The following is a 17,404-nucleotide window of genomic DNA, read 5'->3' on the forward strand; positions in this document are numbered from 1 at the left end:
TGGCACAAGAGGGAGCCTGCCATCCCTCCCCTGCCTCGGGAGGAAGCCAGGACGTCACAGGCCAGTGAATTCTGGTTTTGACCCGTCTTCTCAAGGTGAGCGGAGCCTCCAGCCAGAAGCCCATGGACTGATCACCCCCCATTGCCCCGGCCCGGAGGCTCAGAGGCCCAGCAGGGTCCGGGCGGGGCAGGCACAGCGCGACTCATCACTCCAAGCCAGGCGAGGTGAGTAAGAAAAGCTAAATTTATATTAAATTATCGTAAAGTTCTAAAATGCTGAACATAGTGGTTAAATAATTCAAGAAAGTCCAATCTCCCCAGTAAGTAACGTTAAGACCAGTACACGTGAGCGTGGGAGAATCACTTCCATTAGCTTAGGACAGAGAGGTTTTGCTTTTTACATAGTAAATCAATCAGTGCTCAAATAGATAATTCCTCAAATATGTCCTTTCTACATTCTGAACAGCCCAAGTGCAATAAGATCCTTCCCCCTTTTCAGTTAAAAAAAAAAAAAAAAAGCCGTTTTTCTACTTTCTCCTCCTCAACTGTGAGCCTGACATTGCAAAGTGCTCCTTTGTTTCCTGCCTCATCAAGTATGAAATGTCCCCCTTTCCTTCCAGAAGTGACCCCTCAAGTTTGCCACTGCTTGTACTGGAAAAGCCCGGCCTGGCTGCGGTGTGGAAGCCCAGACCTGGGGCTGAGTGCTGAGGACAGGATTTGGCCTCTGTCTGGCCTCAGAACTGACCAAAAGAAATTTGCTCTTGTCCTCCTTTATCACTCTCATTTGGCAGCTGTTTGCTTCATACTGATAACCACGGGGCAAGTCTGAACTCAGGAAACATCCCCTCAAATCCCTCCTGTCTTCCCAGTTCCTGAGTGGAAGAGGCCCGGGTCTGCTCCTGGGTGGACAGACTGCCTCCTGGGCCTACTTCTCGCCCACCCCTTGGAATCTCTGTTTAGCCCTCCTCACCACAGGACTTCGGGGACTGCTAGTCCTACAAGACAAGGTCAGAAACAGAAAACCAGGCACAAAGTGAAGAAGGGCTAGGTAGAGTTTCAAGACAAAAGGTCTCAACTCCGCTTGACTCTAGCCTGAGATGTAGGCCTTTTGCATGGGTGAGCACGGACCAGGCGATGGCGTCTCATCACAGAAAGGAAGTCACTTAGCGGAGAAGAGCAAGTTAGAATAGAAACTTGGAATAGAAACATCACCACCCCATAGCCACAGGCCCTCTGCCCACTACGTTAGGGCCGCGAGCATTTGAGAGAGAATAGAGGAGGCTCAACTTCGTGGATAACACTTCTGTTATTAGATGCCTGAAGTCCTGACCCAACTGCTCTCACTGTACATGGATGGAAACTTCTGGCCCTCTGCTGAAAGGCTGTTTCAGAATCTCTTCCCTGTGCATCCCAGAGAGCGAGGGGAGTGTGGAAGAGCACCAGACTTAGGTGGCAGGCCATACTTGGTCTAGGCACAGCTTCTTAGGCATTGGCAGAGACTAGCCCTGAACCCTAAACATTCCCTCAAACCACTGGTCCCCAACCTGGTTAATGAGAATAAAAGGCTTAGGAAAGACACTGGTGAGCAGCAGCACCGGAAGGGAATTTGCATTAGCCAGGAGCCATGTGATGGGACCCCGGCCACCTGAAGGTAGAAGAGGCCCCAGACAGGCAACAGAAGGGCCCACATGAACCACACCCGGGTCTTACCAGCATCTCTGCAGCTGAAAAAACAGCACCTCTCAGGGCAAGAAGAATGTCCACTGCCAGCACTGGACAGCCAGGCTCGACAGCCCCCTAAAGCCTTTTTCCCATTACCAGCACACTTAAGGCTGGAGGTGGCCCAGATGCCCAAACCAGCTGGGCTGGTTCTTCCTTCCTTCTTCTCTCAGCCTCTCTCCTTTAACCCCCTCTTCACCCTTGACCCCCTTCCCCAGGCCCTGCGGGCAAGTGCCCTCAGAGAGGCAGTCGGGCCAGCTCTGATGGGGGAGAGTGCAGGCCTGGCTCTTCAGCTCTCATGGGGCAGGCCCAGGGTGCCAGAGGAAGGGAGAGACACAGCTCTGCAATGACAAGGAGTCGCTACTGAGCTCAATTTCAGGGGACCCAGGACCGAGTGCAAGAGGTGAGGGTGGTGGTAAAATCCAGATCTAAATTCCCGGGATGCACCACTGTTTCCTGGGCACAGGTGGTTATGGACTCAGGCGGCAAGAGCTCCCGTGGAGGGCTTGTGAGCAGTTATGGGGCAGGAGGAGGAGGAAGAGGAGCAGAGAGGAAGGGGACTTGTGGCATAATGAGCCATGGACTGGGAGTCCACAGAGAAGACCCGGGCAGGGAGGGAGGGAAACACGGGCATTCAGACGTGGCTCTCCGAGGAGAGCTCGCGTTCATGCTTCCAGCCTGTGTCTGGCAGAGAGCCCCGTCTCTCCGGAGTGGCTGCAGTGTGGACGCTGCTGCACTCAGACTGCTCTTCCTGCAACAGCTGCTCGGTTTCTGCGTCGTCTAGGGAGCCACAGCTGGCCTGGATGGACACCGTGTCCGCCCTCATGCACACGTGGTCCCGGAGGAGACCCCCGCGAGAGCTGCGCAGCTGCTTGAGGTCATCCCACTCGGCATCGTCCCCAGACAGGAGGCAGATTCCCTCCACCACGTTCACCTTCTCCTTCATGTAGTTATGCTCAGGCCCATCCTAGGGTGCAGATAGGGGAGACATGGTCAGCCAGGTGGCTTTCTACTGAGGATCTCACAGCGAACTGGGTTAAGGATGGTGAGAAAAGCAAAAAGATCCCACAAACAAATGGGGAAACTAGGTCAGAGCAAATACACAAGGCCCAGCCTGAAAGGACGGGCAGCTCCTATGCTTGGTTCTACTCCCACGCAGGGGCAGGGAGGGCCACTCTGGCCCACAGCCACCACTTACAGTTTAGGTCACCTTGGACAAATCACTTAAGGTTTCTAAAACTCAATCTCCACATCTGCAGTGTGGGGAGAAGAGGCAGCCGAACCTCACAGCTGTGAGTGAAATGAGGCGATGCATGAAATACGATTAGAAGGGTGCTTGACCCCGATGCACTGAAACATGTGAGCTTGTTACGTTGTTATTATGGATTAGTGGATCATCATGCTGACATAAATGATCAAAAACAATTGACAAAAGCAATTTAATATGCATTTACTCGGGTGTTTAAACTACATGTGCTATTTCATTCTTAATGATCTCTTCTTTCTAATATTGTTAAGGAGAAAACTTGGGTGGCAAGACTTGTGTTCTAAGTGTCAATCCAGTGGGGCCCCCTAACCTGTAACCTTTTGGGGGAGGCCACTCTGACTTGCCTCCTATGAGCCCCGGGGTCATTTCCAAGCAACCTGGGTTTATTCCAAGGACAGCCTTGAGTTCTGCTTGGGCTTCTCCCTTTATGGACTGGATCCCTCAGAGGGAGCCTTATTCCTGGTTCCTGGGGGAGGTGAGCCAACATGCTGCTACTGACAGGAGGAACTGGGCCATGGCCCTGGGACAGTGACCTGCCCAGAACCCTGAAGCTGCTCTCTCGTTTACTCACAGTGCAATTCCACAGATAATCACTGAGCTCCAACATTAACCAGGATACTGTACTAGGTGCTTTGATGATTACACGAATGGAAGTAGGACATGGTCCCTGCCCTCTGGGAGTGACAGCTCCCTCCATCATGTCAAGACACAGGCACACACACACATGCACACACACACACAGAAATCCACTCATCCAGCAACCCAGCACACACCCCAAGCTGGAATTAGAGTCAGATAAGATGCAGGCCACTCAAAGTCTTCATCACAGAGACACGCTGGGGAAGTTAGGGAGAGATGGGGAACTTGGCACTAGCAATCTGAAGGGACACCACTCCTTCTATAAACACACATCAACGGTACCTGAAACCAAGAAGAAATCAGAAGAGAAAGGGTGAAAGGCTATCAGGGGGGTGAAAGAGCTGCTGAGGAAGAAGCATAAAACAGAAGTCACATGTTATCATTTCTAACCTCTGACCCGTACTGTGGTTCTTTTCTTAGGCATTAGATGCTCCAGAAACCCATGAATCTCTAACAGTCAATCTTTCAGTGATGTCGGCTGGGGGGGATCTGCCACCCCTGGGACTCAAGATATCCCTGCAGGTTCTGCTTCTGGCTTGTGGTGGAAGGTATTTTAATATGGCGATTCATGGCTCCAGAAAGCACGTGCCAGGTAAAGCATATTCATATGCCCGGGAGCCCTGCAGGTTTTTAATAGTGCTATACAGGCCAAGGGAGTAGGCAGATAACGGTCTATGAAGGGATAACTTCTGATAAAAGGTTATGGGATTTTAGAAAAATCAAGGGTCATAGACTAGAAAAACCTGAAATAGCTCCAAGAGATCCCTTGAGAAAAAAATGAGACTATTTTTCACACCCAAATATTCAGCAAAAATTTTTTTCATTGAAATGACAAAGGAAGTAAAGGAGAGAAAAAAAGCAAAAAGCAAAAAACAAAATAAGCATGTAAAACCTTCTAGAATTCTAGAGAAATCCCTTAAGATTTTGATGAGAGGAAGGACGGAGAAAAACAAGCCATTCCAGCCAAAGGTGACCCTAGCTTGGCCTGGGGGTGGGGAAAGGGATTCCCAGCAGCTGTAGGGCTTTAGACATTGTCCATAAGAGTCCCCTCGCTTCAGTGGGGCACAGCCTCGCTGCAGGAGGCGGTTAACCCAGGAAGGAAGAACCGATCAGCCTGGGAAAATACCTCCTGGCAGGGAAATGCATACTCAGTGCCTTGCAGACCTACCCCTTCTGGGCTTGCCTTTCTAACTTTGCTGTCACTCGAGTCCCTCACTCTAGTAAGATTCGACACCTCTCCATAAACCCAAGTTCCCTTTGTTCCTTCTGTGCATCTGGTGATCACAACTTCCAGAACGGCAGTCAGGACTCCCCAGCATCCCTTACTGATCTAGTCAGGTGCTGGAAGAGCCTAACCAACCCCACCAAAGTAAAACCAAACACCTCGAGTGTAAATTTCAGTTCTTACCTCTTTCTGATAGCATAGTTGATTGTACATGGCTGGTTTGGGGAGTGCTTCAATTTTCACTTCCTGTGTGGAAGTTCGGTAGGAGGGGTTGCTGTAGGTCAGGTTTCCCATTCCAGAGTCAGTGAATTTGCATTTTTTGTGTCTTTAGGAGGCAAGGTGATGATAAATTAGTTGAGGTATTCTGGGGTAACACCCGAGTGTGGTAGCGGTCTCTTGGAAGCCGCCCACAACCGCTGCCCTGGCGTACCTGTCCTGAGTCCACTCCCGGGGAAAGCAGTGGGACCGCCCCGCCTGGCTACTAATGCAAAGAATATGCAAAAACAATCAATACTAGATTAGGTACAAAAAACTGTGGCTTGGTGTAGGAGATAGGATTAACATAAGACCTGTGGAACTACTTGGGAGTAGATGGCATTAGGGTGGTGGCAGCAGTAAGCTGCTTTATGTTATCTGATTTATGTAAGACAGTTTCGGAGGAAGAGAATGTTTGTTTACCCCAAATGGTTATTTTAAGTACGAAGGAAGAACACTGAAAGATAAGAACTTTGTTCCCTCAGGAAATGCATGCATGCCTATTGTCATCCTGTGGTATATAACCAGGATCTGGTTAAGAATAAAATTGTCTGAAGTCTGTCTGAAGTAAACTCAAGCTTCAGACCCCCTGAGCCCATCTGTGTCTTTCTTTCTTCCTCATCATTCCTTAATATCCTTCGAGCTCCATTTCAATAGGAAGCAACATCTGGCACCCAACGTGGGGCTCAAAGAAGAAAACTCCAAATCAATATTAAGGAACCAAGGAAAAGTCTCATTAGAGGCACGTGTGTCCAGCCGATAGAAGAGGACTCGAGTCATATTGGTAAATTGGATCATCAGGGTAACGGGTAATCATAATAGGCGGCTGGAGAAGTATGGAGCATGTATGTATGTATGTTTGTATGTTTATGTGTTGAAAACATCATTAGGGTGTCATTACTAAAATAAGGTTCTAATAAAGTTTGAGTTATTTTGTATTTTAAAGGAAAAAAGACTTTGTGGATAAAGCAGAGTAGAGTCTAAAGCAGACTCCCCATAGTGAGATGGGAGACATTGAGAGAAAAGGAGTGAAGAAAGTTCTGAATTGAAAACAGTTTTCCATGACAACACAGTGAGGCCACATGGGGCAATAACAGAAGGGAGTTTAGGAAAAATAAAGAAACTGTGTTCTTGTTGTTAGGAAGAAAATAGTAAAGGGAAAGAGTTAATAGCATAAAGATGACACAGCCAGGAAATAATAGCCAGGGACAAGGTAACTCTAGTTGGGAAAAAGAGGTTAAAAAAGCTTCTTCAAGAAAGAAGCTATTTCTTAAAAAAAAAAAAAAAAAAAAAAACTTCAAAATAGAAATACAGAAGTGTAAACCTGAGGCAAGGGAAAAGGACAGCAAATAAATAACTCAAGATGGGATGCATAATTATAAAAATTTTACATCAATATGAGCTGCCTTCATATAAAAATTCATATACACCTGAGTCATAAAATATTCAATAGGAACAATGCCATGCCGAGCAAAAGTCAGTACTAATTAATGGTTCCTGTAGAATTATAATAGATCAGTCCCCTAAGGGGTATGCAATTCAGGACTGTAGTTCTGACTCAAAGTGTTCTGTTAAGTTACCTTGGTTCAATCTAAATAATTATTCTACTGAAATTATACCTATGCTACAGATAAAACCTTGTAACCAAGAATGGGAGTAGCAACCCCATCTCCTTTTACAAACAGCAACTTGGAAACTGGCCATGAGTTTAGCTCCTACTCATATTTTAAAAAGAAATATATTTTAAGAACTTTAAAACAAAAAATTCTTGTTAAAAATTATATATTGATAGTTAATGCATATTTGAAACATTAATTAAAGTATTTTAAGTATTTAACATTATTCTAACAAATTTAATTTTGATGGTAATTATGTGGTAAAATATTTGTTCAAAGTAATGATTTAAGTATGAAAAATATGAAAGATGTATTTTTATTAATAGGAAAACAGAACAGTTTTATCCTAAAATGAATAACTGTTACTAAATGACAAGTCTAAACTAATATAATAAGTGCTGAGGGTTTGTAAAAATAGAAATTATGGTTAAAATCAAGAAAGATTTAATGAGTCTAAAATGACAATGTTTTCTTGGACTCTTAGCCTGTTCTAATGAAAAGATATTAAAAAAAATTTTTTTTCTAAATAATTAGTTAAAAAGCAGAGTCTGTGTTTTATCAAAATAACTTATGTTAACTTTTATCCTGTTGTTATCTGTATAAAAAAATACTGATTTTCTCCTGGTATCATTATACTGGCAAAAACTGCTTCTTTTCTTGCCCTAAACCAGGTGGCTTAATCTATTAATCTAAATACTATTACTATAAATGAATCTATTACTGGATAAATCATATTCAAATCATATAAATACCTATATTCCTTTAAGCCAAAATATCTTAAGGCTTTGTCCAGTCTTTATATAAACTACATATGTATAAACTAAATTTATCCTAAAATAACCATGGCTTACTTTGGGAGCAGATCAGATTTGAGGGCTGAATGCAAGGAAAAAATATACTTGTGGAGTCTTTTTTTTCACCTGATGTTGCCATTACATGCAACTGATGTTGCTATCACATGACCTTGGTAAGGAATAATTAAAATGTACATTCTAGCTGGGAGGACTGGCTATCCCCCCAGAAGGAGGTGTACTTTAATAAAGATATCTAGGTCTCAGGAAGCTCCTCTTGGTCCCTAGCCAGTTCCCAGAGGACCCAACTGGGCCCGGTCATGTAAGCAAATCGAAATTTGGCCACTATTGAGAGAAAATACCATAAAAACTGCATGCAATAAATTTAAAATTAGCAAAAATGCACAACCAATTATAAAGAATCCACACTCCTGCATTCCTTTTAAATCAATCCAATGAATTCAATTTAAAAAATCTGGTCATTTACTATGGGTACACGTCACTATTGGCACTCTGCATTCATTTTTGCTACCTGCCACCTTAGGGATTCCTAATTATATGTTACAAAACTTGTTTGATATTTTACAAGGAGATTCCAATTTATTAACAGAAGGCAGTTAATAGCTGCAGCTGAATGAGAGTTACAATTAATTGAACAATGCGTTCAAAAAGGACAGCCTGTTCAAACAGATCTAAAAAAGCCTGTTGATTTTATTATTTTCTTCACCTTGCAATCTCCCACAGGCCTATTTTAGCAAGACGGTGTTTTAAAATGGATTTTTTTACCAAACAATTGACAAAAGTTTAAATACATATTTGCAAAAGATTATTTCTTTAATAGCCAAAGGTCATCAAAGATATTATCAATTAAGAGGTCATGATCCCTAATTGCATAGTGTGTGATCTCACAAAGGAAGAGGTTCAAAGTCTATATATTTTCAATACCTCTTAGCAAATAGCATTAAATAATTTAAAAGAACAAACGAATAATCATTTGCTATATCAAAACTTTTACAATTTTTAAAAATGAACGCAATGGATTTTGCCTAAAATAGTTCTAGCTTCCCTGCTAGCTATTACTGTCTTTACTGATAATAATATTAATGGGAATATGTCACCCCAGTGGAAAAAAAGTTGGAAAACGCCTTATACCTCAGCCCAGCATACTGAATTAGCAGCTGTAATTCAAGTTTTACAAAATTTTCCACAATCTCTTAATATTGTTTCTGATTCTGAATATGTTTGCCAAACAGTTACTCACATTGAGACAGCTTTTTTGTTTGAAAGAGATAAACTCTCCTGAATGTTTTTACATTTACAAACATTAGTCAGAAGTTAAATTAATCCTCTTTTTATCATGCATATAAGAGCTCATACCAATCTTCCGGGTCCTTTTTCATTACAAAATCAGCAAGCAGATAGTCTTGTGAGTTTAATTCAAGATCCCACAACACTTCACAAATTGACATCAATAGCAAAGGGCTTTGAAAGAAATTTCCATCTTTATCTAAACAGCAAGCTCAGGACATTGTCAGGACTTGTTCAACCTGTGGAACTTTGAACGCACTCCCATTTGCATCAGGGGTTAATCCTCAAGGTCAAAAAGCAAATAAATTATGGCAAATGGATGTTACTCATGTTTCATATTTTGATAAAATGCAGTATGTACATGTTACCATAGACACTTGTTCTCATTTCATCTGGGCTACTGCACAATCTGGAGAGCATTTCTGCCATGTTAAATCACATTTACTTAATGCTTTTGCTGTTATGGAGTGCCCCCAATCTATTAAATGGACAATGGTCCTGCTTATACAGGAAAATAATTTCATAAATTTTGTACTACTCTTAATATTACTCATATCACAGGAATTCCACATAATTCCTCAAGGAAAGGAATTATTGAATGAACAAACCAGACATTAAAGTCTATGCTTATAAAACAAAAAGGGGGAGATCAGGAGGATGATGTTATGAAAATATCTACACCAAACATCAATTAGCAAAACCACTGTTTACTTTAAATTTTTAAAAACATTTTTGATAATTCATCACAGACACCTGCAGAACAACATTTTAGTACTTTGGGAAAGAAAAATGATACAACCCAAACAGAACTGCAGCTGTAGCCAATCTATTGGAAAGATGTTAAAGATGATTTATGGAAACCAGAAATGGTAAAGGTGTGGGGTAGGGGATTTGCTCTTGTCATTGCAGATGACGTAATCTTGGTTTGGATTCCCTCGAAGAGAATAAAACCCAGACATGTCAACCCGGACAAAAATAACTAAATGGGTAATGTATATCATAGGACATATAATTTTAATTGATGAAGGACAAGGACATATTTATACTTATTGGATTTATCTGTGAGCCCTAACATGGGCCAATCCAACTTTACCAAAATAACCTAAATACAAGTTTAGGATTCCCAGGTCCAGTAAGAAGAAAACTGGTGTCAAATTTAATTCCATTTTTAGAAAGACCTATATGCTTAACTCTATGGATACAAAGGATACTTGCCTGTCAGGTGGGAAAGAAAGTTGGAATGGATGGCAGTCATGTCATATGGATCAAGCAGTTATCATAATTAATGATTCCTATGGAATTCTAAGATTTCCCTGTGGGGTTGAAGATAACTGAGACTATATGGATAGGCAAGTTAAACCAGAGTTATTACATAGAGGATGATTTGTGCCAAAATTTGGGATGATAAATACATCAGTCAGAGAAATTTATGGGAAATTTTTCTTAGGACTGGGACCAATCTTTACAGCATATTCTAGTAACTATAACTATTCTTTAAATAGCCACCATAAACACTATACACATACAGGAAATCAAACTTTTAATTATAAGAATTATTCTCTATTCACTTGTCTCCAAGCATTTATATTGCAGAAAAATGAGATGATTTTAGCAGCAAGGAGAAGAGGTATTTGGCTGCTGGTGCAGATGTCAAGATCCTGGCAATCCTCTCCAGAAACACAAGTCCTGATCCATTTGGCAAAAGAATATCTAAAAAGGACTAAGAGACTAATTGGACTCATTATTGCAGCTGCCATTGGAATCATTGGAAGCATCACAGTGGCTGCAGTCGCTGGAACTGCATTGCAACAAACTATACAGACGCAGCATTGTTAGAAAAACACCAGTGAACTGTGGCATAGACAATCTCATTGATGAGCAAATTAATAATAGACTAAATGATATAGAAATGATATTGGTTCATATTGGAGATCAAATGTATAATTTAAATTTTTTACAAAGTTTAAAGTGTAAAAGGAATGAGAGCAATTTTTGTATTACCCTCTTTTAACATATGGCCTGTCTGAAATTGAATGGGAAAAGGGAAAAGGCATCTTTTAAGGCTTTCAGATCTAAGTCCTGATATCTTAGAATTACAAAAAAGGGGTATTAGAATTATCTCAGAATAATTTACATGTAGCCTAGGGAGGTGATATTACACAATCACTTACTCAAGAGCTAAATAATCTTAAGTTTGGGGCTGTTTATACTTCGCTTCCTCCTCAGCTGTGTTTAACAACAGATAATCAAAGTCAGAGAGCTTGACTGGCAGCCGATGATGGGTAAGACCCTTCAGAGCCTAAGGGCAACCTAAGACAGGCGCGGTCACCTCTGCTTATAACCACCCTTACAATGTAATTCTTGTGAAAACTCTTGGCTCCCTCCTGAATCAAAGTCAGAGAGCTTGACTGGCAGCCAATGATGGGTAAGACCCTTCAGAGCCTAAGGGCAACCTAAGACAGGCACAGTCACCTCGACTTATAAAATAAAAAGGGGGAAATGTAGGAGACAGGATTAACATAAGACCTGTGGAACTACTTGGGAGTAGATGGCATTAGGGTGGTGGCAGCAGTAAGCTGCTTTATGTTATCTGATTTATGTAAGACAGTTTCGGAGGAAGAGAATGTTTGTTTACCCCAAATGGTTATTTTAAGTACGAAGGAAGAACACTGAAAGATAAGAACTTTGCTCCCTCAGGAAATGCATGCATGCTTATTGTCATCCTGTGGTATATAACCAGGATCTGGTTAATAAAATTGTCTGAAGTCTGTCTGAAGTAAACTCAAGCTCAGACCCCCTGAGCCCGTCTGTGTCTTTCTTTCTTTCTTCCTTTCTTTCTTATCATTCCTTAATATCCTTCGAGCTCCATTTCAATAGGAAGCAACAGCCTGGGTCTTGGGTTGCCCTCCTTTACTTGCTCTCTTGCCCCCAGTGGGGGAAGCAGCTGCAGAGTTGCCAGCTGCCCTGCAAAAGGCCACATGGCACAGAAGTGACAACGGAGGCTCCACCCAACCACCAGAAGGGATGTGGCCCTCAGCCCACCAGCCTGCAGGGACACGGTCCTGCCAACAGCTACATGGGTCTTGACCCTCAGCCCCTGGGCCTGCGGGGACCTGGTCCTGCCAACAGCTACGTGGGTGAGCCTGGAAGGGGACCCTGCCCAAGTCAAGTGTTCAGATGAGACCATAGCCCTGGCTGAAAATGGACTGCAGCCCAGCGAGAGACATGGACACAAAGGCTCCCAGCTAAGCTGAGTATAGATTTCTGACTCACAGAAATTAAGAGGCATTAAATGTTTGTTGTTTTAGGCTGCAAGTTTGGGGGTAATTTGTTATGCATCAATAGATAGCTAATACGCCAAGCTCTGGAGTTAAGACAGGTCTTTGTTTCGGTCCCATATCTATTAGTTTACTAGCTGGCATCTTTTTGATGCTATCTAAACTTTCTAACCTCAGATCCTCATCTGTAGGTGGAAATAACATCTGTATAGCAAGGACGCTGTGGCGTTGATACACATTCATTAAGTGGCAGCTGCTGTCAATATTAGTAAGTAGTATTAAAAGCAGCAGCAGCAAAATCCTGACATTTTTGCTACAAGCTGTGTATAAAGCATTTTGGAAAAAACATAGAGAAAGAAGAACATAAAAAGAAGATCCTAAATTTAAAGTGACACCTTCTTCCTTCCTAGGATAATCACCGATCAGGGATATATTGGCCCACGTTGTAGGGAGGGGTGGTGTTTGTGTGAAGAGAAAATCACTTTGAATTGCAATGTTTTAAGGCAGCGTGGGGTGGTGTAAAGCAGGGATGCTGGCATCAGTCCCAGCTCTGCCTCTTCCTCCGTGGCCTTGGGCTCCTCCTCGGTGCTCCCAGCACCCCAGTGTGTAAAGAAAGTCCCTGGGGCAGCTGTGGCCGTGCGATGAAACGGCAGACACAGGTGCTCTGCTCTGGCTGGGGGAAGTGTGGGCCTCTCCTGCTGCTCTCACCAAGGACTCAGAATGACACTGGCCAGAGGCCGAAGCAGCAAGTGGTGGCCTCGGGGAAGGTCCCCGCCGTGCTAAGGCAGTGGCCGCTGCAGCCCGTGTTACCTGTACAACATGAACGCTGCCATCGCCAGCAAAATCAGCAGGATGCCCAGGAGCCCTCCGATGGCGTAGCTGGTGGGAAGGCCTTCCCCTAGGACGGACAGAGAGACACTAGGCAGCAGCCAGCAGCAGCCTTCCAGCTGGTGCTTGGGCGGGGCGGGGGGCAGGGTCCCACTCCATCTCAGGAGGCAGGGCCCCTTCTCAGAGAGGCCCCTGGAGTGAGGGTGGCAGCTGGAAGAAACCTGTCCATTTCCAACCCCAAGTCCGCTCACTGCCTAGCTACTTGCTTGACTTAAGGCAAATTACATAACTTCTAAGCCTATGTCTGCTCATCAGTGAAATGTGAATAAATATCTCCTATGCCTCGCAGAGATTAAATGAGTATATGTGTGCATGTGTGCAAATGCCTGCATACAGAAAGCATGCCTTAAGTGGTGACGTGGTGGCTATTATGATTATTGTTTCTACAGATTTAGTTCATGAAAAGGATCCATCAACCCCAGAGACCCCATGCAGGTTAAAGGGTAGATGCAGGGAGACTTAGATTCCCTGCATCTTCTTTTCTACATATGTTGGGGCCTAGGGCTCACCTGGAGCGGCAGGTACGGCCTCATCGGAGCGTGCACAGAGGCCCAGCCCTGCGTCCTTCTCAGAGCATCTGTGGGGCATAAGAAAACCCAACGTGAAGCCCAGTCATGACCTCACCTTCCTCCAGGACAGGCCAAACCTGGGAGTGGGGTTTTCAGACCCCAGGTGAGTGGTCAGGGGCATGGAGAGGTCAAGGCCAGGAAATGTAGAGCAACCAGTATGAGCCACTGTCTTCTAATAGCTATATCACGCTTAAGTCTGTTTTACAGTATGTACCTTTTTAAGAGATTCTTTTAAAAATGAGAAGCAGGTTTGTGAGGGAGCTGGAGGTCTGCTGAAAGAATGTTAAGGAAATCCATATTAGCCTTAATTAGACTACCAGGATGAGGTGAAAGAAGCTACCAGCCAAGCAAACCTCTGGCTGGAAAAAGACCATCACGAGGTTTAACTAGAACTCAAAGAAAAAGAAATGTTTTTCTTCTCTTCATTTCTTTACAAGGGAATAAGCAAGACATCCAGAGGGAGGGATCAGATGAGGAACTCGGAGCACGAAGAAGGCAGCTTCTTTGCAGTACGTTATGCTCAGGCAATTAAGGGCATCTCCTAGGAGGCTAGAGAAAAACCACTTGCAAGAGCCTTTGAAACCAAGATGCATGAATCTTCAGTCAGAATGCTCAGATGGATTAAAAGTAAGTAAATAATAGGGAGAACAAAATGTTAATTTGGTTAGAGGGAAATATTAGTGGTCAAGGAGAGGAAGGGGTGAGGGGTATGGGATGATGAGTTTTTCCTTTTTATTTGTTTTTCTGGAGTGAAGTAAATGAGAAATTATCATGGTGATGAATACACAACTATGTGATGATATTGTGAGCCACTGATTGCACACCAAGTATGGAATGTTCATATGTTAAGAATGTTAGTGTTGTATGTTGATTGATTTTATTAATAAAAATTTAAAAATATATATTAAAAAAAGTTAGTGAGAAAGATACATGATCATATTTGGGTATTTGCTTTTCTTTACAAACTGTTCTAAAAAGAGAGAATGGGGCACACAGCATATGAATTTGATCACGTGCAAATCTTATAATTTTAGGACTGTGAGTCTAGAATTCCTAGTGGGGATTACTAATATGTTTTAGATATTGGAATGGAAATCAAATGTTCGTTATCTTTAAAAAAGAACTTGATTTTAAAAATAAAGAGGCCAATACACAGAACAGTAAAAAACTGTTCTAGTAGAAAGTGTCTGGAAAGATACATCAGAATATCAAGAGTGATTATGTATGGATATATGGGTACTCATTTCTTCTTTCTTTCTTTTTTTTTTTTTTACATGGGCAGGCACTGGGAATCAAACCCAGGCCCTCTGGCATGGGAGGCAAGCATTCTTGCCTGCTGAGCCACCGTGGCCCGCCCACTCATTTCTTCTTTATTCCTATCTGTATTAAGCGATTTTTTTTCCTGAAATGCGCAAAAAAATCCAGATTATAAGAATTGCTCTAAATTGAATATTGTATCATATTTCATCAATTTCAAGATTTTTTCCCCCCAGATTCTAATATCTCTATTAGATATTAGAAATAGAAATGCATCTTACATTCAATGGCATCCCACAATTGCTGCTGGTCATTTTTCAGTTTAATCACTCAAATCAAGATGCATCTTACAATTGATACAATGTAATGAAAATAAAACACAACACCTTATACTCGATTTGAGACCCGTTTGTGTTATGCCTAGTTCTTTAATAATGGTGTATGTGTGTGTGTGTGTTTGAATGCTGGCTTCGAAATCACTTTAAGCTAAAGCTAAGTCCATCACATCCCTGGGGAACCTTTTTGTTCCAAGTCATAAAGGCCTCTGTGACTTGGTGGCCTCTGAGTGAACGGCGGGACAAGATCATATATTCAACCCGTAACGTGAACACAGATGTCACAGGAAAGGGAGGAGGGAGAATACCACGGAGGAAAACCCTGAGTGATTTCTCTCTACAGCCTTTCTTACAGCGTGTTGCCCTCAGAGCTAAAAATTACGTGCAACCATTTGCTGGTCTAAACATGCTCCCTGTCCCCCACAGCAGGGCCTGGTGGCCAGTGATGCACTCAGCCTCCCACCTGCCGGAATTACTGAGCTGGGGCTGCTGGTCTTCTACTGGTCGGGCTGGTGCTTTGATTCAAAGGGGCCTCCACCTGTGTGAACCTACTGACCTTCCTGCTGCCTCCTCCGGGGGTGTGCGGGTCCGGGTGGAAGAAGGGTGCATGGTGGTGGGTTGTGTGTTGGGAAGCACTGGGCTCTTTCCACTCGTGCTGGTAACCCTGGAAGCTGGGGGAACGTGGCCAGGAACTGCAGAGAAAAGAGGACAGGAGTGGGCCACTCAAGGTCAAAACATCCACACGTGGTCCAAGAACAGAATCTAGAGGACCAGAGGAAGCCATCTTTTTAGCTGCCCTAATCCCAGATACTCTCAATAGGGGCCCTGTGGCCACCATGCCTCATATCTTCATCTACCAGACCCTCTGCAGGGGGCTCCCCCCAGAAGGACAGGGCTGCCTCACTGCCTTCCAGGGGCTCTGCCACCCAGGAGCCACTTGTCCCAACTCACTAAGGGAGCAGGGCCGGCCATCGGGCTCGTCGGGACAGGCACACACCACGTCCGAAGCTCTGGCAAAGCAGAGGTGGGTGCAGCCGCCATTGTTCACGCCGCAGGCATTGGTCCCTGAGGGCAGAAGGCACGCATGTCCAAGCTGGGTAGAATCAGGCCTCCCAGCTGAACACTTCTCAAGTGGGAGAGCCAGGGCCAGCCCACTCCCAGGGACAGTGGCACAGGAGAGGAGCAACCACAGGAGGCTGAAAAGAAGCTGTAGGAGTGTGAAGTAGGACTCAAGAGACTGTCCTTGGATGCTGGCCATCTGGATCATTAGCAGTTCCGGGGGCAGTGGCCCTGCCGATGGGTGGGGCACCCAGGGGCCCACCTGTCTGGCGCTGAGGAGAGACCACGATGATATCCATGAGCCCTTCCACATTGGCTAGGACCGTCTCCTTGTTCCGGCCGGAATACTTGTCTACACGCTGGATCGACTTGGTCTGCCAGTCTGTCCAGTAGATCCACCTGTCCTGCTACTCAATAGGAAACCCACAAAATAGTGGCTCAGTGCCTAAATGCATTCCCATACCTAGCAGACTGGAATAACAAGGAGGTCCTGCCAGGTCCCAGTTCCCCAGGCCCACTCTCGGAGCCCGGCTCATTTCCCCTGCTTAGTTCCAAGCAGCTGCCTTCCAATGCAGTGATCCTGGGATCCCTATTGCGGCTGGGGGTGTTGGCAACTGGGGTGCTTCTCCCCCAGGCCCAGGGGCATACAGGTCAGAAACTCCAAGGAGAACTTGCAAATTGAAAAAGCATATTCAGCATTATCCTGTAGTTTTACGTTTGGAGCATGAAAAAGAAAAAAGCCAGACAAAATTGTCTTGGTTGCTAGGGTGTCACACACAGTATATATAGATGGGGGCAGACGATGATTGTCAAAAAGGGACAAAGATTTTGAAATGGTTGTGAGTCCCCGTTTTGGCCCCAGGCTCAGTACATCACCTTCTTCCTTCCCCAAATCATCACACAGGATTACAAGTCCCCAAAATGACAGCTAATAATAATGAAATTGGTTAGAGACACCCCGCATGAGTGGCTTACCATGTGCGAGGTACCGTGCTGATACCTGGAGTGTGTTTGGGGAGGGAACTGTGATTAAACTCATCTGCTTTAAGGGTCACTGCAGCTCAGAGAGGACCAGTGTCTCATGGGAAGTGTCATGGTTACTTAACGACACACACAGAACTCGAACCCAGGTACCTGGCACGCTGAAGAGACTCAACAAACACGGGGTGGCGGCTCAAGCTCTGAGCAAGCTCTCAGCA

The 17,404-nt window shown here is 44.2% G+C and overlaps 1 protein-coding gene across 1 annotated transcript in view; it reads right to left on the bottom strand.

The window, feature by feature from the left end:
- Nucleotides 1-225: 225 nt before the first annotated feature.
- The window catches only part of LRP4 (LDL receptor related protein 4), a 40,893-nt gene continuing 23,714 nt past the window's right edge, over nt 226-17,404 (bottom strand). The window contains 7 exon segments of the mRNA XM_077114794.1: nt 226-2,685; nt 5,033-5,174; nt 12,908-12,995; nt 13,495-13,562; nt 15,703-15,838; nt 16,098-16,211; nt 16,468-16,612. Of these exon segments, the coding sequence (XP_076970909.1) occupies nt 2,353-2,685; nt 5,033-5,174; nt 12,908-12,995; nt 13,495-13,562; nt 15,703-15,838; nt 16,098-16,211; nt 16,468-16,612 (1,026 nt within the window). The 3' untranslated portion in view covers nt 226-2,352.

Source organism: Tamandua tetradactyla, chromosome 8 (assembly GCF_023851605.1).
Source record: "Tamandua tetradactyla isolate mTamTet1 chromosome 8, mTamTet1.pri, whole genome shotgun sequence".
In the NCBI taxonomy this organism is placed as follows: Eukaryota; Metazoa; Chordata; class Mammalia; order Pilosa; family Myrmecophagidae; genus Tamandua; species Tamandua tetradactyla.